General features: G+C 55.1%; 1 protein-coding gene across 4 annotated transcripts in view; it reads left to right on the top strand.

The window, feature by feature from the left end:
• Window positions 1-27,489, top strand: part of LRRC75A (leucine rich repeat containing 75A) — a 102,849-nt gene that overhangs the window by 5,102 nt on the left and 70,258 nt on the right. For 2 of the 4 annotated variants that reach the window (XR_013941253.1, XM_080563427.1), the window contains exon 1: window positions 11,363-11,826. The exons of 1 other annotated variant lie outside the window; for it this stretch is intronic. Coding sequence is in view for 2 of the 3 variants with exons in the window: in XM_080563427.1 (XP_080419553.1) it covers window positions 11,566-11,826 (261 nt within the window). In the remaining variant the exon portion in view is untranslated. Of the gene's footprint in view, window positions 1-7,096; window positions 11,827-27,489 lie in introns of those variants that run through there. One more of the 4 variants, XM_080563426.1, reaches the window with a different exon arrangement.

Genomic DNA, 27,489 nt, shown 5'->3' with positions numbered 1-27,489 from the left:
CAGCACGGGCGTCTGAATGGGGCCATTTTAGAGAGTGACGTAAAGAAAAAAGAATTGATTTATTTACCAACAAAGCCACAATGGAAGAGAACCCCCCTGTAGTGCCAGAAAGAGCATTTAAGATCTGTCTCTGGGTTGGCTTGGTGTGTGCATTTGGGGCTTTTTGCCTCTCTGTGCAGGAGCATAGGCTAACAGCAAGGGCTGCTGGTGGTGGGCACTGGTGGAGAGGGCAGGTACACTGGTTTACCTTTCTTATCTCTTTTTTTTTTTTTTTTCCTTTGTCATTTTCAGGGCTTTTTTTTGCTCTCTCAAAGCTCTGACAAATGCTGCTGGGCACCCAAGGCAGGCTGCTCTCCTGTGATATATAGGGCCTGACCAAGGCCATATATATCACCAAGCTGCGATCAGCTCGGTGGATAGAAGTAGCTCAGCTATCCTTGTCCACCACATGATTCACTGCGGCTGAGTGTAAAAACAAAAAGCAAAAGCAACAGACAGTAGTACCTCTCACCTTGCACAAATCTCACCTGCCTCAACACCTTGGTGCTGAGGGACTGGGGTTTGTATGTATTTCTATTAAAATTCATGACACACACTAAAAATTGCGGTGAGATTAAACTCTGTTCATGAAGAATTTAAGACTGCTGCTTCTAGTCAGGAAATGCCTTGCTAGGGGGGCACCGAGAGAAAGCGGTCTTGAATAAGAAATGCAGCTGTATCTGCAGTTGGGGTTTATAAATTAAAAAGAAAAAAGAATTGGCTCTCCTGTTCTGGCAAAGACACAAACATGGCTGAGTTATCTGCAGGGAAGGGTGAAGCTGGTGGGGATCCTGACCTTGGCTTGTAGAGATCACCTTGTGCTTCAGGTTCTCACTGCAAAACCTCCCTGCCCTGTGGCTGAGGAACTGGGAGAGCCCCTGATAGGGGCAGGATCGATGAAACCAGCAGGCAGGGATGTTGGTGTGAGGCTGCCGTGGTTATCCCATGGCAGTCGTGCATCTCTCTGTATCGGTGTTGGTTAAATGAGTGGTTACGTGTTGGAAGGGTTTCTTGGGGGCGGCGAGGTTTGTAAACCTCCCTTGGATGGCCAGGAAGAACGGCAGGGCTTGGTGTGCCCACTGTGATCTGGGCAAAAGCTGTTGGTACTCTGCTCTGCGGCTTGAATCTCAAATACGGTGACTCTGAGTCTTCTTTACAGGCACAGCTGGAATTCAAAGCACTCCTGGATTAGTTCAACACTGAAGCTTGTAGCGAGAGGGAGAGCTGCGGCATTTAGCTTTGATTTGATTTCCTTCTTCTTCAACCTTTTAAGACTCTCAGGCTTGAAACTTTCCCTCCCGCCCCCAGGACCCGTCTGTCTGCTTATCTGCAGTCCCCAGACAGCCAGCTTTGCTCCTGTCCTTGCCATCAGAAATGTGGCTGGTTGTGTCAATGGATGTCTCGACAGCAAGAGCGATGACCAAGGTACCTGGCAGTGGAGCTCTCCAGTGGTTTCAGGGCTTTTTCCTACTATTTATGGCCAGGGCCATCCCACATGGTGGCTCAAGGAAGCCTGGTGTGGCTTATGTATATGTGGGTTGACCTTCCAAGGCTAGATGTGCCTCTTCTGTAATGTGGTCAAGGTGTTGGATGGAAATCCAGACTCTTTCCCTGTAAATAACCTTCAGCACGATCCAAAGAATCCCGTAGCTTTTCCCCAGGGAATTGCCTAGGGGTAGGCTTGCTCTAGCACTTGGGAGCCTGAATATGCTCGCAAATCTGGGCTTCAAATGTCTGAAAATATCAGAAAAAGTAAACGTGCATTGGCAAAAGAGCTCCATCTCTTCTCTGATCAGTGTAGGCTCTCCCAGGTCGCCTATTGATTTACTCCCACTTACAGAAAGGGCGAGACCGGGAATGGTTAGTGCCGGGATGTCTCACCCGCTCCTCCAAACAGCAGTTTTCACCCGGCTCTCCGAGATTTAACAACCTCAGCTTCTTATTGAGAAAAGTAAGCTCTTTGCTCAAGAAGCCAGGGCTTTTCTCTAGATTAGGGCCAAGAAGACTTAAGCAGGGAAGAGGTCTTTGAATTTCATCTGGGGTGCTACAATCTGGCACTTGGGTGGGCTTTGTTCTCATCTGTCCCTTTGAAACTTTTGGGGGCTCTTGCTTTGGAGAGGTGCGTTCTTGGGATCCCTTGGCAAGTTGCTGATGAGCTCTGCAGTGGTTGCTGTTGTCCTTGTCCTGATGATGCAGGGCCCTAATAACGCCGCTCCGGGCACCGCGGCGCGTTGGCTCGGCAGGGGGCTCTTGCGCCCGGCATCGAGTTGGAGGATGGCCTCGTGTTGGGTCCTCATGGTAGTGTGGTGAAGGTCTGATCCTCCAGTGGTTGATTTCTCTGATAGATTTTACATTAACTTTGCTAAGTGGTGGTGGCTATGGCTTTTAATTGCTCTGAGGTTAAGTCAAGCGACAGCATTTTAAAATGTTGTTCTTCTAATTCCGTGTTTCTTTCACAAATGCGTTCCTCTTGCAAGTGGTATCGCTCAGATGCTGAGTAATGTCACAGAAGGAGCACTAGAGTAAAGGGGAATGAGATCCATGCTTCTCAGTGCTGTTTCTAATTTTTTTTTTTTTTAGCTCTAACTTTTGACTTGCAGCTTGTCTGCACAGCTCATCATTCTAAAAGGGTCGTGAAGCAAATTCCAGAGGCTGAGGAACCCAAATCTCCTAGGAAATGGATGCAAGATGAGTCTCCAGCTTGGTCTTGAAAATCTCAGCCCTAAAATTTGGATGTTCATGCATGCAAAGGGTCAAGAGCTTTCCATCTGTGCCAATGTCATCTGATCTGATATTTCTTTTTCTTAAAAGACTGTCATTTCTTTCCTTCTATTTGCCTGCTTCAAAAGTTATTTTCTTGTCCTACCTCCTCATGTCATGATGAGCAAAATTATCCTGTTTGTGCTGCTTACTTAAAATATAAAATTAAATTAAAAGAAAAAAACAGAGGAGCAGTTTCTGCTCCTTGGGGGATTTCCCAGGACCATGCATCCCCTGTGCACAAAGGCTCTGAGCTGCTTCCCTGCTGCTCCTGCCCTCCTGAATTCGCACACCGTTGGTTTGTATTTAGCATGCGGTGACATCTTCCTTTAACGAGCACATTTGCCATCTGGGCTGCATTATTTAGACATCTCCAGGAATGTTTTAAGCCGCTTTTGCACTCCCCCCCCTTCCTGGCAAACAAATATTTATGCAAGGCTTCACCAGCACCCTGGTGGAGCGGGCAGTCACTGGCCTTGCACTGAGCCAGCGATTGGGCACGGGGGGGCCTTGGCTTTGCCCCACCAGGTTGGAAATGGGAAATCCATCAGTTCTACCCAGCTTCTGACCCTTTGGTGGGGAAAGGAGGGAGAAGGGAAGTGCTGATCAGAGCAGGTTCGGTGGCAAGGTTCAAATCGGAGCCATGCCTGCTGCTGGTCTGAGCTGGTGTCTGCCACGTGCTGGACTTTGGGTGGGAGTGAAGCAGTTTTGCTCCGGAGCAAACAAAATCTGACATCAGCTTGGTCTTGCAGGGCCCTCGGGCGCTCAGCCGCAGTGGGAGGGATGCAGCACAGCCACCCCCGGTGCTTGGGAGCGCTCTGCAAATTCCCCTTTAAACACTGCAGGGAGCGCAGCGTGGATGTATCGCGCTGGATCAGGTCACCCTGACTCGCCTGCCTGTGTTTTGCTCAAATGACCCCAAAACATTTGATTATTTCAATGAAACGAAATTGGATTTTGCTGCTGATGCCTTTGCCTGATGCGAGCTGTTGTTTATTCCCGGGGGAGGGAGGCCCGAGAAGACATAAAGAGGAACACGGTGCCGTCTCCATGCTGGCTGCCTTGCTGTGAGTCGCTTCGTTACAGAGAGCCAGTAAGAAAACCGGTGTTTCCAAAATCAGAAAGTTTTTTTTTTTTTTTTCCTCCCACAAGCCAGTTAAAACTTTGATTTATATTTATTATTTTTGAAATATCAAGTTTTTACTCTATGCTGGAAAGAAACCAGTGGTTTCAGCCTCTCTCTCTGGCCAGGAAGTTTTGGAATCGGGTCAGTTTTACCCCACGCTCAAGGGATGTGAACTGCAAACACAAAAGACTTCACTCGTTCCTGCTCAGGAGGAGGATCTCCTCTGGTGTGCAAGCAGGGAAGGCATTGACTGGATCATGGCTTTGCTTTGAGCTTTGGGAAAGTTCAGACCTTGGTGCAGTCCAAACCAGGGGTCTTATTCCTGCCTGAAAACCCATGCCATGTCGTTCTTTAAATAGAATATGTATTTTTCCAGCTTTAACAAAGTTAAAATGGAGAAAAAACTTTAATTTTGCTATTAACCGAAGGCTGTGCTGTGCAGCATGGAGTTTGCTTCTCATAACTGGGAGTTTAAGCCTAATTTTTCTGTTCTCTCAAATGCCCTGAAAATAGTTCCTTCATCCCAGATAAAGCCCCTGCTGACAGCGCAGCTTACTGAGGACACGGCCAGTCAATGGATGAGCACGAAGCAAACGGGAGATGAAATCATGGGGATTTATTTGTTGCCCTCCCTTCCCATCTGCACTCCTTTTCCTTTCGGGCAGTGTTGACTTGCAGGTAACCGAGCCTAGATTTTGCAAATTATTATTGTCTGAATCCTGGAGAACTGCAAATTCCCAGCCTTTATGAACTGTGACCTTCAGGCTGAGCATGAGCTCTGGCTGTCACCTTGCTCATCCCTGAGCCACGTCCCCGGCCGTGCCCAGCCCTGATCCGTGTGGGGCGAGAAGCCTGCTCCCTGTGCGAGGGAGAGCGTTTAAGCAGCTTTGCACAAATGGGATTTGCACCAGTTGGTTTCTGAGAACCAGCCACCGAGCTCAGCTCCTCCTGCACTCTCCCCGCCAGGCCGGGTGGGTGCAGGTGACGTTGGTCCTCTTCTAAACAGGAGGCGGCCTGAGTTCGACGGGCACTTTGTACACATTTTTGAAGGTAATCTGGGTGGCGTTGCTCACCCTGTCTCTGAGATTTAATGGGGCCGAGGCTGCCAGACAGCAGCAACTTGGTTCTGGTGCTGAGCGCTGTGTCCCGGAGCACCAGCCACAAGGCCATGGTGGAGCTCGGGGCTCTGATGTGTGCCATGGGGCCATGGTGAAGGAGCTTGGAGCACTCATGGTTTGTGGTCCGCGAAGCCTTGCACCTTCAGGAGCCACCAATTCAAATCGGGTATGGCTGGAAATGCAGTTTGCAGTGCAAAATGAGTTGGATCCCAGTTGGTGTCCTCACGGCCCCGTATGGTTCCCCAGAACCACCCCAGTGTGGTGCTCGCAGTATCGCTCATCACCGACTCCACCAAGCAGGCGTCAATCCCCAGCAGAAACCAGGGAGTAAATAAATGGAGTACGTGATCCAGAAACATGTCCCCGGGGGGCTCGATAACGCGAGCTCCCGAGGCGCAGGCCGTTCCCTCATCCCACCGTGAGGTGTGGTGAGAGCCGGCCTGCTGGCCCCGGTGGGACAGAGGGGGCTGGCTACTCCGAAACACTCATCTCCGTGTGATGGCTGGGTGCTGGGAAACGTTTGGAAGGAATCAGGCTTGGCCTTGCCAAAACACCCCACGAGTGCAGGGCTGGCCCTGGGGGGGCTTGGCTTGGTGGTGCTTGGGGTGGGGGTGAGCTCCGGGTGCCAGCAGGGTGCTGTCCTCAGCTGGGATGGAGTTAAAGGTTCGTGTCCCATCGTGGGGACGTGTTGATGTCCCGTCGCGGGCTGTGCAGCGGATGCAGGATGGTGACGAGGCTCGGGCATGAAGCAACCTTTGGGAAAAACCCCAGAACCCAGCCCAGGAGTGGTGACCCCGGGTCCCATTGAATTGGCTGTTCCCCCGCAGCAAATCTTACCAGCAGAAAAGGATAATTCTCCATCAAATACTCATCGTTGTGGTTTTTCTTCCACTTTTGAAGCAAGGCAATAATTTTCCCTGTGGACCAAAGTGCAGAAAACTCTCCGAGCCTTTGAAATCCTGCCTTTTTGCAAAGAGCTGGAGGGAAAGGAGAGGGTGGGTTGCTAGATGACTCCAGAAAAACATTCAGTGAGCCCTCCTGGCAGCTCTAGCCTCTTGCTAAACAACTTTTGGGCTGTGTGTAAACAGTCCTCTGCTTTTATAAACACGGCATCCAGATCGTGGAGTGGAAAAAAGCTGCGGCCATCACGTGAAGGGGAGATGTATTGCTTCCGGCAGCTTAAGTATTTTTATCTTCTCTCGGGGTTAAGGGTTTGGGTTTGGACGTATTTCGCCTGGGAAATGTGGGAGCGGGGAGAGGTGGCACTGCAGAGGGCGAGCACCTGGAGCTGGAGAAAGGCAGGATGGCAGAAGCCCGTTTTGGCAGATATTGAATGTGTGGGGATGGTGGGGTCTGATGCAGCGCGTGCGCTTTGGGTGCTGGGATCCGTCCTCCCAGCACCTGTGGGGGTAGCACAGGCACCCACCTCCACCCCTCTGCATTGGGATAATGCTTCTGGATTTGTCCACTCTTCCAGTTGGACTAAATTATTTAACATTTGCCAATGGCTAATAATAATAATGCATATATATAAATATTATTTTTTTTCCTGGGAGGCAGATGTAACCTTATAGGTTTGCCTGGCCCAGAGGAGAGACAGTGTCTTTGTCCCTGATAAAGGGACAGCCCCCTTTGAGCCCTTTAATAAAACCGAAGATGCAGGGGGCTTTTTGGGGGGGATGCAAGGCTTTTGCTCGGCTCAGGAACCGCTGGGCGAAGTCTTACACTTAGCACTGGAGATGGTCGGTACGATAACACGCACGCAGGAGAGGCACCCAGCAGCGACTGCTCTCTTCTGGCTCTTTGGGACTGAATTTTAAGCAGCCGAGTTACCTGGAAGCAAATCCTGCCCTGTCGGCCCCCCGCCTGCTCTGCAGCTAGCCCGGAGCCCCAAGGCCTGGTGGTTTTCAGGCAGCGAGGAGGAGGAGGAAGGCACTTCCCTCTGTATCACACCAGCATTTCTCTGGCTGCTCAGGCTGCGTTTCCTTTGCTCTGGGCGGTGAAAAAGGGGATTTATTATTTTTTTAAAATCTTTTTTGTTTGCCTTTTCTAGTTGAAGCCGATTATGGGGAACGAATTCAAGGTGAATAGGGAAAACTTCATCCGCTGCCCGGAGGAAACGCATTGTGTCTGTGTGATTTCTCATTCCGTCTTAAACCGCTCTCTGAGTACATGTAATGTTTCTCATAATTATATTGCCTCGTTTATCCCGGGGTTTGGTTCGTCTGCAATTACATCCTGCTGCACTTCACCTGGCCCTGGTGCACCGCCTCGCTGCCGGCCTCGCCAAACCCAAACCGAATAAAGCCTGGGGAAGGGGTAGCTGTGTGCTCTTCTGAAATCAGATTTTTATTCTGTTTGGCTCTTGTCCCCAGAGAGGCCGTGTGGAGGCTGGCTGCTCTCCTCCGCCTGGGCCTGGGGCTGTCTTCCAGCAGGGCTGCTTTTTTAAGTCAGAGACAAAATCTCTTTAACTCTGGGATCCCTTTAAATGCCATCTTGACAGCGATGTTTCAAGTGGCCAGCTTAGTCCCGTCCACACAGCAAGCAGTGCTAACCTGCATCTGATACTGACATTTAAAATTAATCCTAATCATTCATTCCCCATCAAGACAAACCGATGAGTCGTGTGCTGCCCCCCGAAGCAAAAGTTTGCCTCTGGTGAGCACCAGCAGCAGAGTTTGGGCCCCAGCAAGTCCAGGTTTGAATGCCCAGAGCTGCTGGGGACACAAAAAGCTGCTCTGGGGAAGAGTCGTGGGCTGGGCTGGGCTCTGCGTGCAGAAGCGACGGTGGGAGCTCTTGTAAGCTGTAGGTTTGTGGGGGTTTCTCAAAGCATTTTGAGCAATATCCCCCTTTTCGTTACCCCAAATTGGACCATGCTTGTGCAGAGTGGATTTTCCCATTTAGGATGGGAGTCCTGGTTGAGATCTGAGATCAAAAAGGGATTTTCTGCTTTAGGCTTTGTGCAAAATTAATCCCCCCGTCTCAGTCTGTGAGCGTACAGAAGTCGCAGCGTCTTACAAAGCGCATTGCAAAGGCCAGCACGAGTGGCATGCCAAGAGAGAGGTGTCACCGGGTCGCCATCTTCCAGAAACAGCAGCCAGCCCTTCCTGGCAGCGGGAGGTTTTACCCGTGGCTGATTTGAACCCAAAGGTACCCTCGTTTATGTGTGCAGGGCAGTTTGGTGGTGGGCACGGGCAGCTGAGGCTGCCTCTGGGTGCCTCTGGTTTCAGGTGGCTGATGGTGGATCCAGCGTCAGGTCGTTGGCTCTCGTGGTGCGGGTGTGTCCTGGCCTCTGCACGAGGCTTCGTGAGGTATTCCTTTCGTTTTGGTGTAAAAGTGAGAGTGTTCTTAAATCCGAGTTCTGTGGGAGAGGAGAAAGTCTTCTCCCAGGGCCTCGTAATGTGAAATTATTTCCTTTTAAAGCAGCGGACTTTGGTAACGCCCTTCATACGATGTACCGTAAGAAGTGTGAAGAGAGTTAAGGAAAAAGAAAAGGCAAATTCCCTTAGACGACCATCTATTAATTTGTAGTTTGCACACATCTGCACGAAGGAAAAAATGCGGATTGGCTGCGGATCCGGTAATGACTTTTGCAGAGTATTTCATCGGTCAGAGAGCGCCAGAGCAAGCTGCGGCCTGCGGAGAGCTGCGGCCTCGACTTGTTCCCAGCACACGAGCCCTGGGTGTGCTTGGTTTGTGCACAGACAGCTGGGTGTGTGTGCAAGATGAGCATTGCCACGAGTGGCAAAATGAGGCCGGGTCCCTCCCGGAGGGGCAGTAGCGTGTCCTGAGCTCTCTCTGTTGGTGTAACAGGAGCTGCGCTTTTTATTTTTTTTTGCCTTTTTGCTGGCTTTGTCCTGCGCTATAAATAAGCATGATCAGGAGCAGCAGATAATCTATCCGCCCTGCTGACAGGAGTGTCAGAAGTGCAAAGGTTGGGTTTTATTTATTTACTCGGGGCTGCGGTTGCTGTGCGAAACCACCTCTCCTGCCAGGATGCGGCTCTGCTGGCTCGCCTCTCCTCCGCCAGAAGCGAGGGGAGGGGGCTTCGGGCTTTAGCCCCCGCGGGAGCGTGCATCAGCTCCGTGGGCATCCCAAGGTGGGGGTGAAGGTCCCCCACGAGCTGATGCTGAGGGTCCTGGGGGCTTTTCTGGGAGACGGTGCCACGGAGAGGGTTTGCTTGCTAAAAGAATGAGCTAGACGTAAACTGGTTGTAATCCCTGCTCCAAGCTGGTTCAGAGGTGAGATAAATGCACGGCTCTTTCAATTGCTTGTGTTTGCAATGACCACAGGGAAGCAATTCTTGGTGCGGGCTGCATCATGCCCAAACCCCTCTACCAGCAGGCTGAGCACCTGCATCGCAAAGCGCTTTATAACGAACAGGCTCTGGGCTGAAGCTTCGGGACAGGCAGAGGATTGTAGGGCTGGAAGTGCTGCTGGTGCTCAGCTGATGCCAGTGGGAAAAATGCATTGTGACGGGCAAGGTGAGCGGTCCCCTCCCCACGGCTCTGCGGCGTAGCATCGGGCTCCAGGTCAGCAATGATGCTCTTCAGTTTACTGACATGCGCCCCATGGAATCCCCTAAATCTCTGGTTGGTTTCTACGAACCAAGTGGCTCTGTGTTTCCTCGTGTGGCTTAACCTGCCAGGGCTGGAGCAGTGAGATGCAGTTTTTAGCTCATGGAAGCAGCACAAGGTGTACCTCGGGGGGAAGCACTGGTGTTAAGTTTGGCTTTGGATGCCACAAAGCATCTGCAAACCAGAGCCAAAGCCTACCGAAGACCGTGGGGCTCTGCATGGTTCTCATGGTACAAAAACGTGTTATAGTGGCCGGACTTTGGGGTTTTAGAAATCTCTATGCAGGCCTGCAGCCATTTGGATATGCAGGAGAGCTGCCTTCTACTCCTCGGAGTAACAAAATACCTGCGTGCTCATGGAGGGGCGGTTGCACAGGTTGCAGAGGAGGCAGAAGGGATGCAAAGCCGCTCGGGGGTTATTTCCGCACAGCTACAGGCTGCCCCCCTGGCATGCACCTGGTGCAGGAGGGGATGCCCGCCCGGCCGAGCAGCGGTGTGGGACGGATGCCCGCAGCTTGTTGCACGTCTGTGCTGGAAGGCAGCCCCCCAGGAGCGGCTCCGAGGCTGCTGCTGGGGCCGTGGCAGTCAAAACCTGAATTCTTCCGAGGTTATTTCTCGAGACGTCCGTCTGCTGCTGCAGCCGGTGAGCGCTGGCTGTTCCTCACCCTCCTTACCCCAGAGCTTCAACCCATGCCCCAAGCCCTGCCAGGGGGGTGGCTGGGAGAGGAGGAGCGGCCAAATCCCAGCTGGGGGGCTGCTGGGGGGTCCGGGCCGGGGCCGGGGTTCTGCACAAGGGGGGGTTTCAGGCGGGGCAGCCGCAGGTGGGGCTGAAGGCGAGGGAGCGGTCCCTCGGAGGACGAAGCCCCCTGCGGGGAACCACCGCCGGGATGCGCCCCGCAGCCCAGCCCCGGTGAACCCCCCCCTTATCCCCCCCACTTATCCCCAATCCCCCCGGTGCAAACCCCGGCGCTGCAGGGCGAGAGGAGGCGGAGGAGCAGCAGGAGGAGGAGGAGGAGGAAGGAAGAGCCCCGTCCGGCTCCAGCTTCCTCCGCAAGCCCTGCCTCGGTGCACGGTGCCCGCCCCCGGCCCTCCCCCGGCTCTCCCCACTGCATGCCCCCCACCGCCGAGCCGAGCCGAGCCGTGCCGAGCCTCCTCCCGGCGGCCCCCCCCCCCCCGCGGCTCCGCGCAACAGTTGCCCCCCCAAGAAGTCGTGGCCATCCCCGGTCCTTCCCCCCCCCCCCCCCGAGCCCTTGGAGAGCCCCCTCGGCTCCAGCAGGAGGAGGAGGAGGAGGAGGAAGAAGAGGCTGGGGGGCGAGCTGCGAGGAGCCCCCGCCGCTCTCATCGGCCCCGTGCCGGGGGCAGGAGCCCCGCCGAGCCCGGTGCGCGCCCCCCGCAGCCATGGAGCGGGGCGGCGGGGCCGTGCCTCGGCTCCTCCGAGCCGGGCTCGCCCGTCCTCGCCTCCTCTTGCCGGAGCGGAGCCGCCCTGCCGCCGGCCACCGGCCTCCCTGCTGAGCTGCGGGGGGGCTCCGAGCCCTTGGTGCGGCCCCCGAGCCCTTTGGGCATCCTCCTGTCCCCTCGTGCGCCTTCCAAACTCCTCGTGCATCCCTCCTGTGCGTCCCCCTAAACCCCTTGTGTGTCCCCCCTACCCCTTTCTGCATCCCTCTGTGCACCCCTAAACACCCTGTGCATCCCCCCCACCCTCCTCTGCATCCCCCCGTGCACCCCTAATCCCCTTGTGTACCCCTTTGTGCCTCCCCCTGTGCACCCCTAATCCCCCTGCGCCTCCCCCTGTGCACCCCAAATCCCCTTGTACACCCCTTTGTGCCTCCCCCCGTGCGCCCCCAATCTCCTCTTGCCCCCCCCCCCCCCCCGTGTGCCCCCCACCCCCTGGCGTCCCCCCACCCTCGCATGCAGCCGCAGGGCCGCGGGGGCCGGGGACGCTCGCCATGGGCACCAAGCAGACCAAGGGCTGCCAGCCGGGCAGCGCCGGGGAGAGCCCCCCGACCCACCAGCGCAAGAAAGCGTCCCCCAGGGACCGGGGGGACTTCCTCGCCTCCCTCGTGGTGAAGTCCGGCGAGAAGTTTGGCAAGGGTGCCAGCAGCCTGCCCCCCTACCACCGGCGGATCTGCATGATCCAGGACATGCTGGTGCTGGTGAAGCAGGGGAAGCAGGAGGAGGCCACCGAGCTGCTGAGACACCTGCGGCAGGTGAGGACGCGCAGCTTTCTCCCCCCGGGGGCTGCTTGCTTGCGGTGGGGAAAAGCCAACGCGGGACCGAAAGGCACCCCGTTCCTGAAACCCGGCGTGCTGCCCTGATAGCAAAGAGGGGCGCGCTCCCTTCTTCACGGGTCTGACTTTTGTGGCGTGCTTTTGGGGACGTGGCTGAGGAGCCGCGGGGTGGTCGTGGTGCTGGGCACAGGGAAATAACCCCGGGGAGGTGCTTTGCATGGTCAGGAAACCCCGCCGGCTGCGTTTTCTCCTTCCCTTGGTGGCTCGCGCTGATAGCTCGGGGTTTTGCGGCACGCGCAGCCCACTCGAGGAGGTTCCCACTCAACTTTGAAAAGTTGGGTGGCTGAGGCGGATCTGCAAAGCTCCGAGGCAAATCGAGCCGGCAGCTTTTGAGAATCGGCTCTTTCCTTCCAGGCTGAGCAGCACCAGCAGCTGGCAGCTTTGCTTTTTAGCTCGCTCTTTTTGACGCACGGCTCTCGGTGGAGTTCTGCTCGTGTTGTGGAAATGCTGTCGGAGAGGGGGGAATTAATTGTGCCGAGCTCGATACCTTTCCCCTTGAAAATCTGTTTGAGCCGGGCACTAGCTGAGAGGCAACGCTACGGGAAGGTGGTTTGAGCAAACAGCAGGGCAGCCGAGGAGCGCTGCTCTGCACCCAGGAAATTCGCATTTAACCTTTTCTGCTGATAGAAGATGATAACGAGACCGAAGCGCTGGGCGTCTTTGAGGCTCTGGGGTATGCTGGGCTTTGAGGAGCCGCAAGTTTTCCATGCAAACAGAAAGCAGAGCTTCACCAAGCTCGGGTTTTCGTGCCAGAAGCCTGCACGGCGTCCTGGTGTTCGGCACAACCAGTTTGACCAGCTGGGGGAAAGCTTGCGGGGCACTGGGAGCAGCTTCTGGCCCCGTAGCTCTGCTCAGCGTCAGTCTGTCCGCGTAAAAACCCAGCTGCTCCAGGGCCCTGCGGGTTTCTCCTTGCCGTCTTCGCGTTTGGGCTTTGCTTTTTGCATTTCCCCCCTGTTTTCAGGTCCTGTTAAGATTTTCACAAGTGGATGCGTCGCTCCGGGCATGGCCCTGACCCCGTCACCCGCCCCACCCCAGGCACGTTCCCATTACCCTCGGCTGGCATCCCTCTGCCCACAGCTACGCGACTTGTTGCTGTCTTGGGAGGAGCCCAGCTGAGAAATCTGAGCAGTTTCATATGCTTCTGTGTTAGAAACCTCTTGAGACCGGCCCTGCGCCTTGAGATAAGGTGCCCTCCGAGTTGGACGTGCCCTCACCCCAGAGCAGGCTCCGAGGTGGCCGTGAGCCAGGCGGCAGCTCCGTGCCCCAGAGCTGCGCCGCCGCAGCCCCGCCGAGCTTCACCCTGCGAGAGGAGCCCATTGGAGCTGGCAGAGGGACGGGTGCTAATTTTAGAGGGTGTTTCTATCAGCCCTGCACACGCAGACAGAATAAGCCAGGTGCCTGTGAAATGCCGTGACTTGTTCCCAAGTTCTCCCTGGCTTCAGGTCCTGGTTTTTCTTGGTGATGCTCTGGACCGTCCTTGTCCCTCCTGTGTCTGTGGGATGGCTGGGGAAGGTGTGGGCATGTGTCACGGGCACTGCCCTAATGGAAAATCCCATTGTGGGGGCATCCCATCATCTGCCAAGGGAAAAAAAGGTCTCCACTTTGGCTAGAAATCGATTTAAAATTCCTGGGGGAAGCGAGGGACCTGTTACAGTCAGATAAGTCGTCGTGAGTGAGCGTTGCTGAAGAGCTCGCTCTGATAAAACATATCTTAAAGTGTCAAAATAGGGAACACTTTGTCCTAGATACTATAATAGACTTGAAGCACATTTTTAATGAGGCGGTATTATTCTTTTGCCTCCGGGTAGCGCATGTGGGATGCCCCACTGAGCAGATCCTGACGGCCGTGGGTTGTGACGGGTCGGCTGTCGGTGTGCTGGCGGCTGCGGGGACGCTGGCATCGCTCCCGGGGGAGGCAGCTGGGGCTGGGCGGCGGTGGAGGCTTTGGGAGCTCCTGAATGTGGGGTTTTGGGGGAAAAAAGGGGGGCAGAGCCCTCTTCTCGTTAGCAGTGGTGCGGCATCGATCGCAGAGGGGCTTCGCTGCTTGGGCTGTGTAATTACAAACTTAATGCGCGATGATGATGGTGATAAGGCCGCAAGACTGGGGTTTTCCAGCAAAACTAGCTCTCAGTTGCGTTTTGACTGTTTTCTTTGAAAATCCCAGCCATTTAGGTCACCGGGAGTCTTTCCACTGACTTCATCAAGCTTTGGAGCGAGCCCAGCACGCTAACGAGGGGGCAGGTGACAGCATCCCTGCGTTTTGGAGGTGCTCCATCCCTGGTTTAAGTGGGATGAGCGTGCTGGCAGACACGAGGCTGAGCAGATTTTTGGCTTTCCTTGACCCAGCTCCCTGCCCAATCCCCATCCACCGGCTGCGAGAGGAGGCTCGAGGGGACCCCTCCTGCCTGCCGGCCCCCACGCCCCAAAAATTGGGGTCGACGATCAGCAAAGGGGCAGGGCAGCAAATGGCCATTGTGCCAAAGCACGGACAGGTCCTGTGTGTGCTCCACCAGCCTCTGGCACCCGCTGCCTTCTGCTCTTGCTGGCCTCTTGCATTTCACCAAATTTGGCCAATTTCCCCCTCTCCTCCACAGCCCCAAAGTGGAAGCGCCGCTGTTTCCTTTACAGGCTCCTGCAAGGATTAAGGAGCATTTCCAGAAATGCTTTGGAGGTTGCAAACAACTATAAAAGCGCAAAAGAAAGGAAGCAGGCTGCTTTTTGTTTAAAAAGGTTAAAAATGGGAATAGCAGCCGGCCAGACTCGTTCGCTTCGAGGCTGCTCCTCGGAGAGGTCACAAACATCCCCAGAGCCGAGGCGATCTGATCCCTGCCTTCCCCCACAATAACGCCCGGCCTCTTACTGCCTGCAAGGTCTGGCAGTGGCCGTGAGCAGGGCTTCGTGCTCGTATTGCTCAGCCCGAGGCAGTGATGGGTTTTTTAGCTGGAGTACCGGTGGCTATTTCTTTCTGGGTTGGTAACGCATGGCAGGGAGCTGAGAGCCTTCCCAAACCGCCCTGTTAACCCCCCTCCCCAAAAAGTGCTGCCCTCTGTTGATGAGGGGTGATTCCCCGTAACCCATCCTTGCCCCTGCTGCACATAGGATGCGTTTGGCAGTTAGAAACATCTGAGGATCAGTGGAAATAGGCTCAAACGCTTCCCGTCTTGGTGAGGCCAGCATTTGGGGTCGCGATAGCTGAGAAGCCTCCCAGCCCCGTGGATGGAGCCGCTTGCCTCTCATGGAAATAATCCTGGTGCTGAACAAGTCGGGATCCAGTTTCCCTGCTGCAAAGCCCAGATTGACCTGTCAGCATCTTCGCTGCTTGCCCACATGGAGCTGCCACAGGGCCTCGTCCTACGGGATGGTGAGAGCTGAATTAATGATGTTGGCTCTTGGAGACACCTGGGACCCCGCTCCTGGACCCTGTACCCCAACCCTAAGGCTCTCAGGGGTGGGAGAATCGCATCTTCTCCATGCCAGTGGATTACCGTGCCCATTGCCATCCATTGCAGGAAGCAAGAGGCTTAAATATTGTATAGAGCATCCCTTTTTTCTTTTTCTTCCTTTTTCTTTTCTTTTTCTTTTTTTTTTTTGAAGTCCTCTTGAGTTTCAGTGGTTAAAGCAGCCAAGCACTGTCAGTGTATTAAATTCTGGGAGTGTCTCTCCTGCTGGGGAGAGAATTTGTAAAACAAAGCATGTTTTCCTCCTCTCTGCTGCCAAACGGATCGTTTTCCCAAGCGGGATGGCGAGGCGCTTCCCAGCACATTACGTCTCGCTCGAGGAATTTGCCATCGGCCGGGGCTCGGCGTGCCCTCCTCGCCAGGGCAGGGGCTGCCGCTGCTGCTCGCCGTGGGCTCGGCCGTGGCCTGCCTGGGGCACGGCGTGGACAGCAGTCCCGGGAGTTAAATAAAAGGGGAAAACAGGGCAAAGTGTTCTGGTAAAACCCTCGGGATGCCGAAGGTGGCCGGAAGCCAAATTGCAAGGTCCGAGTCGCGGTAAAGCTTTGTGACTTGTCAGGTGGCTTTTCGGCTGATGCCTGGGCGGTTTTGGGATGAGACGAGGCTGGGGACGGGGCTCAGAGCCCCTAAAAGGGGTGAAGGCACCGCGGTAACTTCAGCTTGGAAGAAGGGGATGGGGCTCGGCGTGGTCTGATGCCTGCTGAGCTTTGCAGAGCCCGAAGGGTGCAGGCGGCCGCCCCTTGCCGTGAACGTGCAACCCCGCGAGCTGTCCCCAGGTGTGTCCCTGAAGCTCCCAGGGGAAGGCAGCAACGTGGGGTGAGGGGGCTGCGAGAGACCCCAAGGCTGCCTTGGGAAGGTCCGGGCGGCTTGTGAGGCTCGTTGTAAGCAGTGGGTTTACTGTTGCTGGTTCTAAGTAGCATTTTTCTACTGGATGAGTCCCTCCCCATCTGGTTTTTGCCAGCGTTTCTGTGCTCTGCTCTTGGCTTGCACAGGGAGGTTGGCAGAGAAACGCATCGGGATCGGTCGTGGCGGGTCAGGAGCGCTCTGAGGGTTGCTCGTTTCCCCCAAATGACCCTTAGGGGAGACAGATGCTGTTGTGTGTCCTCTCCACGTCGAGGCGGATACGTTGTCAGCTGAGCTGCCAGTGATCACGGTGTCCCTGGCAGGGTGAAAGGGATGGGTTTTGGTGTCTCATCGTCTAAGATTCAAACCAGCTCCCCCAAGGATGCCAGACACTGTTTTGCACCAGCCTTGAAGCACGTGCTTCGCCCCACAGATGGCAAACCTGCTGAAATATCCCTGCTTGGCCGTGTATTCGGTGTGTATATCGATGCCTCGAGCAGACCCTGGGAGTCTCTGTGGGTTCAGGTGACCTCAACACAGCCGGACCAGACCGTGTCTGCCCTTGTCCCCTTTTGCCAGCCACGGGGACTGTCCTGCAGCCCCTGGGATGCTGTTGGACCTTGGCACCATCGCTTCTGCTCCAGGAGCGTGGTGCCCCCACACAACAGGCAGACACGAAGCAGTTTTTAGTGCCAGGCTCGGGACGCCCTCGCCGATGGCTGCGGCACGGCGAGGTGGAAATTGGGCAACGCAGCTTCGCAGGGCCCCGAGCTCAGCGCTGCCGCTCAGGGCTCAGCAGTCGGTTTCCTCTGGCCTGAGTTGCTGACGAAACCGCCGCCGGTGCTTTGTGCAAATATTTTTAACCCCCGGGCTGCTGGTAGCATTGGCAGCAAATGAACGTGCCTGACGGCAGCGGGGTTTGGTGTTTCCCACCCCAAATGGGCGGTTCTGGCCTCATTGCCGTGCTCTGCTGAGAGCTGATCTCGTGCACTGTCCTTTCTCGGCTTCCTTGTTTCCCATCCTGGTTCCTTCTGTTCTTTTCCCTTCCCCCGTGGGATCCGTGGGTGGATGCGCCCCGCTGTCTGCTCAGCATCTGAGCAGCCCGGCTTTAATTAAACCCCGGGAAGGGGGCTCCTGCTGCTCGTCCTGAGCCAAAGGGGGGATGCTGAGATGCAGGGGGAGGGCAGAGGCAGTTCCCGCCCCGCAGCGTGGGGGCAGCCCCCAGCTCCCTCTCTCCCTGTGCCTGCAGCAGCGATGCTCGCCGTGCTGCTGGCGCGGTTTCCTCTCCTAACTTCCCTGTCTCCCCTGGGATCAGGAAGAACAGAAGTCGGCACCGGTAGCGAACGCATTAATGCAATCCCTGCAACACGCCCAGGCAGGCTCCGTTTGCAGCACAAGGAGAGCCCAAGCAGGGCTGAGCCCCGTGTTCCTATACCTTCTGGCGCCAAAGGGCACATCCTGGCCGAGTTCCCTCCATGACCAGCCACCAGAGACCCCAGCTCAGCATTCCCCCGACCCCACAGCATCTCCCCGGGCCCACCGAGCTGGGCTGCGCGGGTTGCTCGTGCCCTCGGCAGAGCCAGGAGCCCCACGGCTGGGAGATGCTGCTGGCCGGCAGCCCCTGGCCACCACCTCGCCTGCTTCTGTAGGCACCAGGATCGCATCTTTTTTTTGGTGTTTTTTTGTTTGTTTTTCACCTGGGCTTCTTCTGCTTTCCTGTCTGGTAAACCCAAGGGCAGCTCGGGGCTCCAGTCCGCAGGGCACCTGAAATCCAACCTGTCCCCCCCTCTTGGCAGCTTCGTGTAGATGGCATCATTCCCTGTGTCGGGGGGTCAGTGGCCGTGGCCTCTTCTTAGGTAAGGGAGGTGCTTATGCATTAATACCGGTTTCATTCTGGTACAAAGAGATAAGGGATTTTTTAGCCTTTAATTTCTTCTGCAGGCCCTAGCCGAAAGCCCAATACGATTTAATTCCCTTTCTCTCTTTTGTATAGCTCGACCTCTTTCTCCCCCAGTTTTTGTAGAAAAGACCTCTGGATGGCAAATTCAATCTTTCCTCGGAAAGCAAAAGCAAATTGTCCTTTCCATCCCTCTCCAAATTGAAGAGTTAGCTCCAATTACCTAGGGGCTATGACCTCGCTTCTTGGCAACCTTGTGGCTCTCCGAGTTCCTCAGATCTTTGCAGGACTGTTCAGGTTTCAAGTCCTGCAGCTCCTAGGCTCCCCGACGGGCAGGATGCCTGCCTAGGGGTGAGCCTTTGAGGCAAGCCTCGGACAAGCATCAGGGCAGGAGGGAGGTGCCCCATGCGTTTGTGTGTCTCAGTGGGTATTTAATGCCCTATGGCCTCGTTGTTATATTTTCCATGAGGTTTGGCTCTCTTTCCATTACAGATCAGGGCTCAGGGCTGATCTCGGTGCAGGCGTTTCTTTACAGGCTATTTCTGGGCGTTGCGCTGGTTCAAGCAGCCCGTGCATCCTTTTTGTAGGTTTTTCCTGAGCTCTGCTTCGCCCAGGCTCTGATCGGGCTGCCTGCCGCTGGTTTCTTTTCTTTCATGTCCCCTTTCCTTCTGAGGCTGGTTTCTAGGAAATAGCAGCTGGGTTCCTGGCACCGCTCCGCTCCGGACCTGCCGCTTCCCGCTGCCTGCCCTCCTCGGGAGGTTTTGCAATGTTTGTGTCTGTGCTCATGCGGCGAGGGATTACATTCACGTGTTGCACAAGAGGTTTTGCTAAGGCCCTGTCCCTAAACCTCTCACAGGAATCGGGTTGAAGTAAATGTTAATTAACTAAAGAAGCCCCCAGCAGCCAGGCCGCGCGCTGCAGGACCCTTGGGTGCAGGGGCTGGACATGTGCGTTTCTCCGGAGGATGGGAAGCAGATGTTGGATTTCTTAGCTCCTTGCTTTACCTTTAGCCACAGAAAGTGAGTGCCAGCTGGGAAAGCAAAAGCTTTCTGATTTAGAAAGGGAGAGCCCAGTGGTACAGGGCTGCACGTGTAGGGCTCAGCCGAGCCCCATCGGGTTTGGGGACGGCGACCCGCACAACGTCAGCTCCCCATTGACCTGTGGTGGCACGTAGAGCTAACAAAGCTTGTTTCATTGCAGTGTTCTGTCATTTATTTCCATATTTCCTTGTATTTCTCTGAGTCTCAATACTTGCTTATCGAGATCAGCATGCAGAGAAGTAGCAGAGAGTTGTCCATCTTCGATTGATGTGCCTCCTGCTGGCTTTGGGGCACGCCGAGGATCCTGCTCACTCCTTTTGAGCACCAGCTTCCCTACTGGTACTGCTGGATGGAAACCGAATTGCCAAGAGAACGTTAACCCATGAAGGAGAAGTCCCCTGCTAGCTACAGCCAGGGAAGAAAGTAGGTGTTTGTAGGGTTCCTGCTTCCCACTGTTATCCAGGCATGCTTCCAGGGGAGGAATTATGATGCGATGCTGATGCATCACTGCACCAGCCGAGCAAGGCTGCGGGGAGGTGGGGAAGAAGCAGACTTTTGGCATCTGCAGCCCCCAAATGAACGTCTTGGGGAGTCCCCTCTGAGCACACACCAGCCCTCTCGCTTCTCTGGTGCAGCTTTTGGCCAAAAATGCCAATAGGGACATCAGTGTGCTCGCAAATACCCGCCTCAGCTGCCATGCCAGAGTGACGGTGAGCAGGGGGGGCAATGGGAAAGCTGAAATGGAAATGCAGAAAAGTGCCGTGGTTAGGACCAGAAGGGGTGCTGGATGTCTGGGAGCAGGATGCGGGTGGAGATCCCATCTCCCAGCAGGGCAGCATCAACCTGCCTCCATGCCTCTCCCAGCCCAGGGCACGGAACTGGTACCTGCTCATCCCAAAATGCAGCTCTCCCTGCTCTGTGAGCAGAAAAAGGGAGGATTTGGGGGAAATCTCACTGCCCGTGGTTGCTGTGGGCTTCCTGGGTGATGGCAGCTTGCAGAAAGGCAGAAAGTGAGAAGCAGTTTGGGACGTGAGCACGAACAACTTATCCGTGGCAGTGACCGCAGCCAAAATCAGCAAGGAGGGGATCTGGATTTAAGCAGCCTGGTTTTATGGGTAGGATTTTTTTTGGTTATCCTTTAAGCAAGAGGATGTTTTCCTGTTGGGTTGTAAAAGGCGGGTTCAGCTGGGTGCAATGTGATACTTCCTGCCCCAAGCAGGAGCTGTGCGGCTGCGGGGTTCCTTGTGTGTGGCTTTACTCTGGTGGCAAGTGGGGAATTTCGGGTTTACAGGATTGATTGCTTTCAGTTTTATTTTTTTATTATTATTATTTAGATTTGTGACTCAAGTTACACAGAGATGAAAGCTAGAGTTCAAAATGCAGGAAATTAGTATTTGAATGGGATTTGATCAGACAAAAACCTCAAAGTATGCTGGATATTTAGGGCACACAAACTTCTCAGAACACACTTTACATTTAAAACCAGCTGATCCATTAACCAGAGTATTAATTTTACACAATGAATTATTCTTCTGGCCACCTTAATTAGGGATCTTGGCTCTTGGGTTGCAGCTTTCCTTGCAGATTGGAAGGCGAAAACCTGAGTTTCTCTGAAAAGGGCAACGAAGCGAAGATGTTTTCTTTGCCCTTGTCAGGCTCCCCCAAAGTGCTTCGTTTTTTTCTGGTTGCTGTTTCTTCAGTGACTTCCCTTAAAATTTCGGCAGCAAGCACGCCCTGCTGCTTGGGCTGACATACGCCAGTTAACATGAAAGTGTGGCCATAGGTTGTCATTATCTTGAGTGGCTTGTTTGAAATGTATGCTTTAAAGTAGACACGTGTAATGCATAAAGCCATTTTAAATGGCTGTATTAAGTGGATTTTAGTGTCATTGGGTTGAATTCTTGTGCAACCCAATCCTTTTTTTTCCTCCCTTAGCAAGGCCTATTTGTGGAGCCAAATGTTTTTACCTCTGGGGTTTTTAGAAGAGAGTGAGTGACCTGAGGGGTCCCACCCTGCCACAGCCGCACCTCCTCACCCCTACCAGCCTCCAGAGAAGCATCCAAATCCCCTGGTTCCCTAGGGAGGGAAGTTAGAAACCCATCAAGAAAGGGTTTTCTTTCCAGGCTTCTTCCCCCCGAGCCATGTACGCGATGCCTGAGACCGAGTCCCTGAGGCTCCACTCTGCCTGATGGTTAAAAACTGCGTGCTGTAAATAAAAACACGCAGGCATGGGATAAAACACAGGAAAGGCTGAATTTCTTCCCTTAACCCCTCCAGACGTGCCTGTTTTCACTCAATCATGTACTCCTGTAAGATGGGACGCGGCTCCCAGTTCTGAGCGGTGCAAATTGCAGGGCTGAGTGGGTCTTCGAGGGGCAAATGGGGAGGCTTTTGAAGCTCCCTGTGGAAAGTGGGGTTACTCTGCTCCAGCTGATGGCCTCCTCCATTACCTCCCCAATCAGCATCCCATTTTTCTCGGGGTGTTTTGAGAGGAAACCCTCGCCTCGGCAATTCCCTTCCTGGGGCTGCCTCGCAGCCTCTACTCGAGCAGACCAAATTATTGTGTGTGCCATTAGCAAGCTGTGTAATGAGAGTTAGGGACTGCCTGCCCGGTGAATCGGGCAGAGGGCTGCAATTTGTACAGCCTGGCTGTGCAGGAGAGCTTTGGAGAGGAATTAAGAGCATTCAGCACGGCCCTGCTTCCTGCAGGTGTTGTGCTGTGCCGGCGCCTTCTCTTCTCTTGACTGCAGAGTGCAGGGCTGTGCTTTTCATCCTCTCTTTGCTTTATAAACGTTGCTTTTAACCCAATTCCCGAGTGCTCTTCAGCACCTGCAGCAGAGCATCCCTAGGGTGGGTGATGCAAACAGGCTCCTTCCAGGTCTCTGTGGTGGTGTTTGTGGGGTGGCTGTGGTGCAACAGGCTTGGAGAAGACCCCAAACCCAACGCTTGGTGGGCATGGATGAAAGCCCGGGGTGAGCCACGGTAGCTCTGCTGGGCTGAGAAATGAGAGCTGCCAGGTTGCCTTGGGCATCAGGACGGAGGGCAGCAGCAGCTCCTAAGGTTGCTCTGGGTTTTAGGATCTCTGCAAACACCCTGGGTGCGTCACAAGTGACCTGGGACTGCGTCGGCGCAGCACCCGGCACGGTGCAGGTGGCGACTGCGTGATTGCAACGCGAGCTGGCGTCCCGGTGCATGGCTCCGCTCCCCCTGTTTTTTAGGCTGATGCACAGAAAAGAAGCGGTCTCGGGGCCCTCCCTGCCCTCCCGTGGGCTCGGGGCTGGTTGCTCTTTCCTCTGTTTTCCATCCCACACTGTAGCTGCAGAGGGAGTTTGGGGCAGCCCGGCTGCGCCCACGCAAGGTCTGGCTGCGGCGAGCCGTGCCCGCCCCTGCTCAGGCAGACACGCAGCAGCTCTGTGATGGGATTAACTCCCCGAAACGTGGCGAGAGAACTCTGCGTGCCGTGCTGTCAGCTCTTGCCCGGCAGCTGCTATTCTCCACCAACACAAAGGAAATAAATAAGCTAAACTCCTGCAAGCCATTTTTTTAAAATATTCCCTTTCAACGTTGCCGCACCGTGTAAATCAAATGCGTTTCTAGCAGGAGCCGTGTTTGCTTGTGAGCCCTCCCTGCAGAGGTGGTGCCGGAAAAAAATATGCAAAAAATGGATAAAAAATAACAATACAAACCTGAAGTAACCCCAAAGGCAGGAATAAAGCACGGTGCATGCAGCTCCAGGTCACTTTGCAGTCCTGGATTGCACACGGACAACGGCATTGTGCTGCTGGCCACCACGTGCCACGTCCTGGCGGGACTGGCGGCTCACCAAGCTCCATCTCTGATGTGCCAGGGAGTGGCACGGGGCGCGTTTGCAGCTCGTGCTGTCGATTAAGTGGGAAGCAGCCAGGCAGCTTTTCACCTTTGGTTCCTACTGGCTGCGGCAGCCTCAACAACCTCCTGGCCAAAGCACCAGAAATCCTAAAATTGGACTTATTGCCAGTTGACTTGAAAGCAAGGAATAACTTCTCTTCGTTTTCATGTCTTGGGGGGGGGGGGGGTTATTGCTTTTTTTTTTTAATTTCTGACTCTCATACCTTGTGTGCAAGCAGTAGTAATAGTGTAAAAAGCCTCCTATGGACTGCGACCTTACATTTGCATATATATGTGTAAAATATAAACTGTATGTGCAAGGAAATGGCCAAAATGTGGCTTGTGGCTCTCTAAAAGATTTCTCCATCCCCATCAGGCTTGTCTAGAAGAGCCATCCTTCTTAAAGACACTGCAACAATTTCGGTGTAATTAGACATGAGGATTAAAATACCTTACACATTACACGAGCATTCTTGTTAGCAGCCAAAACCTCTCCTCCAGCCCCTGGACAAGGGTTGCGCTGTGTGGACTTTTCTCCCCGTGCTTTCTGCCTGCGTTCCTGCAGCAAGTCACTGCTGCTGTGCCACGTGCCCGCGTGCCAAGGGGGGTGAGATGGGGATTTCCTCGCTCTCGCTGGAGACGGCATCGCTGGGGACCTGCTTGGAGCCCGACCTTTGGCTGGGAGGTGGCTCTCCTGCTGCGTGTGGCACGCTTGGGAATGCAGCTCTGGTTTTGTGGTTGGTATTTCAAGAGGACGCTTTGTAGGGTGTCAGTGGGGAGGCTTCATCCTGGGAAGGACCCTCCACGTGTGCTCCTTTCTGACCACATTTCTTTTTTTTTTTTTCCCAAGAACCTTTCTTTTTTCCCAGCAGGTAGCAGCCTGGTGGCTGCTGTCCCCTGGGGCAGGCAGGTCCTGAGGGCAGGGGCGGCGTGGCCGTGGGTGGCTCAGAGCAGCTGCTGCTTGCTTCTTCCTGAGCAGGGGAAGATAAAGGGAAAGAAGGAACGTGGTAGCACAAGATGAGTCTCCTCATCAGCCTGCTGGCCCTCAGAGGTAGGGTTTTGAACCCTCCTCACTCCTCAGTGGTGGCTTTGGCTCGACCTATGCTCCTGCCGAGAGAAACAAGTTGTTTTTTTCCCCATTTAACATCTTGCAAAAAGGAATCTTTCCTTCCAGCGAGATTCCCTGACATTTTTTGGGGGGAAAAGGGTCCCAAGAGCCGGTCTGCGTCACCCTGTGCTCAGTGCCCTCGGCTCTTTGGGGACGCCGTGGTTCCCCTGCGTGCCCTGGGGGTGAGGCTGGAGATGCCCGGGGGGCCGTGGGCTGGCTGCTCCGGCTGCTGGAAGCCAGCCCAAGGCCTGCAGCGGTCACGTCTCGGTGCTGACTTGCTGCTGAGATCACCGGCCGTTTGTTCGGCTGCCTCGTGGCCAATTGAGGAGTTCCAGCCCAGGGTCACGGGTGTCCCGGTGGGACCAGAGCAGGGGGGGAAGGCTCGGCCGGCCGTGGGGCTGTGCAATGAGCTCATCCTGGCTCTGCTCCTGCTCAGCTCGTCGTCTTGCATCAGGTTTCAGCGCTTATTCAGCCCCGCTGTTGTATCTGGAAGGCTCTGTTGAGAAGTTGGTCCTGCATCCCGAAGGCTTCTCGGGTTCTTCTTCCTCTGCTGCTAGCTTCAGGAAAGGCTGCCAGTCCAAAACACTAGCGTTGGCTATTCAGAAGTCGGAAAAGAAATGTTCTCGGCTGGTAACGCCAGGGCTGCGGTGAGAGCTGGGAGCCAAGGACTTTGTTCTAGCACCTGTGGAAGTGTTCCTTGGCCGCAGTGCTTCGTGGGGCCTGGCTTAGCTGCCCAGGAAGGCTCAGCCACTCGGGGAGGAGGATGAGGATTAGCGCGGTGCTCTGTTACCGCCGGCATTTCAGGCCTCTGCTTCTGGCCGGGGACGCTTCCTGCGGCGGTGTAATGTTATAAGGAGGCAGGGAAATAGCCCAGGGCATGGAGGCAGGAATCTCTACATTCCCAAAGGGACGTGTGTGTGGAGCCCAGGGGCTGGGGGATGTAGGTCCGGAGGAGGAGGAGGTGTGCAGGGCACTTAGACCTTCATCCCGTGTGGCTCAGTGGAGTGCTGCGATCCACAGCTCGCTGCCAGCACTGCTTTCTTGCTGCGTGTCGGCTCCTCTGACCGTATAAATTGGCAAGACCCAACCCTGGAAGGCCAGGCTTCTATCTGAGCACCAGGCCACGGAGCTCACTGTGCTCCCACGGGGGTGAAAACACCAAGCAGGAGCTGACGCAGGAACCATGGCCCTTTGGGTCCTCTTCTTGCACCCCAAAAGTGGTGGCTGGGTGGCGGCCAGAGGTGGCAGGGAGCTCCTCAGCGGGCTGGGAGCTGCGAGAAGCCAGAGCTGAAAACTGCCTTGGGTCTGCTGGGGCGCATCAGCTCCAGTGGGGCCACATCAGCTCCAAGGGGCTCAGCAGTGGGAGCAGCAGGTTTCCGATGAGGCTGTGCTTCCCTCGAAGCAGGTTTTAGGTGTGTTTTTTAGGTGTGGTTGTGCTCGCAGGGGCAGCATGATGAAACCTGGCGGGCAGCGTGCCGCCACGTGCTGAGCAAACCCTCCTCGGGCAAAGGTTTGCTTTCCAGGTCGTCCCGAGTTCGTTTGGCACGTGTGCTCCCGGCATATCCACCGGGAACGGAAATATCAACAAGAGCAGCTTAATGGCCCTGGCTGTCAAACAAAGCAGAAATATTCTCATTTTTAATCGAGGGGGACTCCAACGCCTCTTAGTGCCTTCCCGAGGGAGCGGCGGTCACCCAGCGTGGGTGCTGCTCATGTTTGGGGTGCAGGCAGTGCCTCTTCCCCCGGGGAAAGGACCCGGAGCCTGCAAATGGGGCAAAAATTGTGGAGCAGAGCAGAGGCTGGTTGGTTGCTGTGTAAATGAGATCTGGGAATGAATTCTCATCGTCGGCCAAGTGCGGGGTCTCTTTCTGGCCAAGGGTGGGTTCCTGCGCTGTGTTCCCCCAAAGCCCACCCCTGAGCCCTACAGGGGCAGAGGAAAGAGGTTTTACAAAGCCCTTTGGCTTCAGCAGGGTGTAAGCATGTGCTGAGGGTTAACCAGGTATTTAAGTGATCTTCTGGCTTGCCAAGCATGAGATAAGATATTGCAGAGGAGGAGAGCAGAGCCGTGGTCTCCCAGCTGAAGGTTTGTGCAGATGGGGACCTGACCAGGCAGAGGCAGCAGCGGGGTGAGCCAGGGGCTGTGGGTTCAGCTTGCTCTGGTTCTTCTGGTCCACGCAGGGGGCCGGTGAGCTGCAGGCACGTGGGACATGCTTGAGGAGGGATTACAAGGGAGATCTAACAGGGAGAGCCCTGCCTCCTGCTGCTGATAAAGAATGGGGCTGGGGGGACATCCCCAAAGCCAGACCCCTTTGGTGGGGCTTCTGCTGCCATTTCCGAGCACTTTCACTGAGTTCCTTGCTGACCTAAGTCAGGCAAATCAAATTCACGTAGTTTTTTGCTCTATCACAACCAAGTTTTACAATTGCACCTCGGGCCAGGGCCGGGCACAGGAGAGAGGTGCCAGGGGAACCCTCGCCGGGGGTGGGTATCGGGGCTGGGCATCCTCCAGCTGGAAGCAAGCACAGCCATGCCTGGCTGGAGACATCCTTAGCTCTGGTGCCAGCTTGCTGTGACACACTTCTAGGCACAGATCCTGAAAAAAAAAAAAAAAAGCATTTCACAGGTTTGATGAGGAGCTCAAAGGAGAAGTGGGTGATAACCCTGCTTTTTCCCAGGCTGGGGCTGGCCGCTGTGACCCCATAGTTTGGGGTAGCATGGCACAGTGGGTTTCTTTGTGCAAAGGTGTGTGTGATGGGTGCTTAATGAAACCACTTCTGGTCCATCTGCTGCCAGTGTCTGGAGGGAAACGAGCCGTAAGCTTCAGGTCGGGTTCATGAGATGGGATTACCGGGGAGCTGCGCTGCACGGGATGTGCTGGAGTGGGATGGGGGCCGCAGCCAGCAGCTCCCTCCCCTCCTCCCCTGGCTTTTGGGAACAGGCCGGTGGGTGCCTTAGCTCAGCGATGGGAGAACGTGGCCTGGGGAATGCAGAAGGGGAGGTGAACACTGGGGGAAAGCCATGGACAGCCTGGCAGCACAATGAGAGCTTCTGAGAGCTGAGCTTTTAATACGCTGTTAATTTTCCCTTGGCTGTGGGCAGAGTGAAAACAAAGCACTGGATCTCTACCAAAACCCGGCGATCCGGGAAGCCTCTTTCTGTTGTTCCAACAAAGACAAGAAGGCACAAGAGATATATTTCTTGTGTGTGGTGACGTTAGGAGTGCCAACCCTGCGTGCTATGTAACCTTCCTGCTTATCCTCCCCATGCTGTGGCCGCTTCGTGCGCAGTTATCGGGGTTTGCTGCTGGGAATTTCAACCTGGCTGCAACCTGCTGAGCTCCTTAGGTGGCCTGGGCTGGGCTTGAGCGTGTCT

This window comes from Anser brachyrhynchus (genome assembly GCF_964034855.1).
Source record: "Anser brachyrhynchus genome assembly, chromosome: 20".
NCBI classification, from domain to species: domain Eukaryota; kingdom Metazoa; phylum Chordata; class Aves; order Anseriformes; family Anatidae; genus Anser; species Anser brachyrhynchus.
The sequence above is the reverse complement of the archived record's forward strand: the minus strand, read 5'-3'. Positions and strand labels throughout refer to the sequence as shown.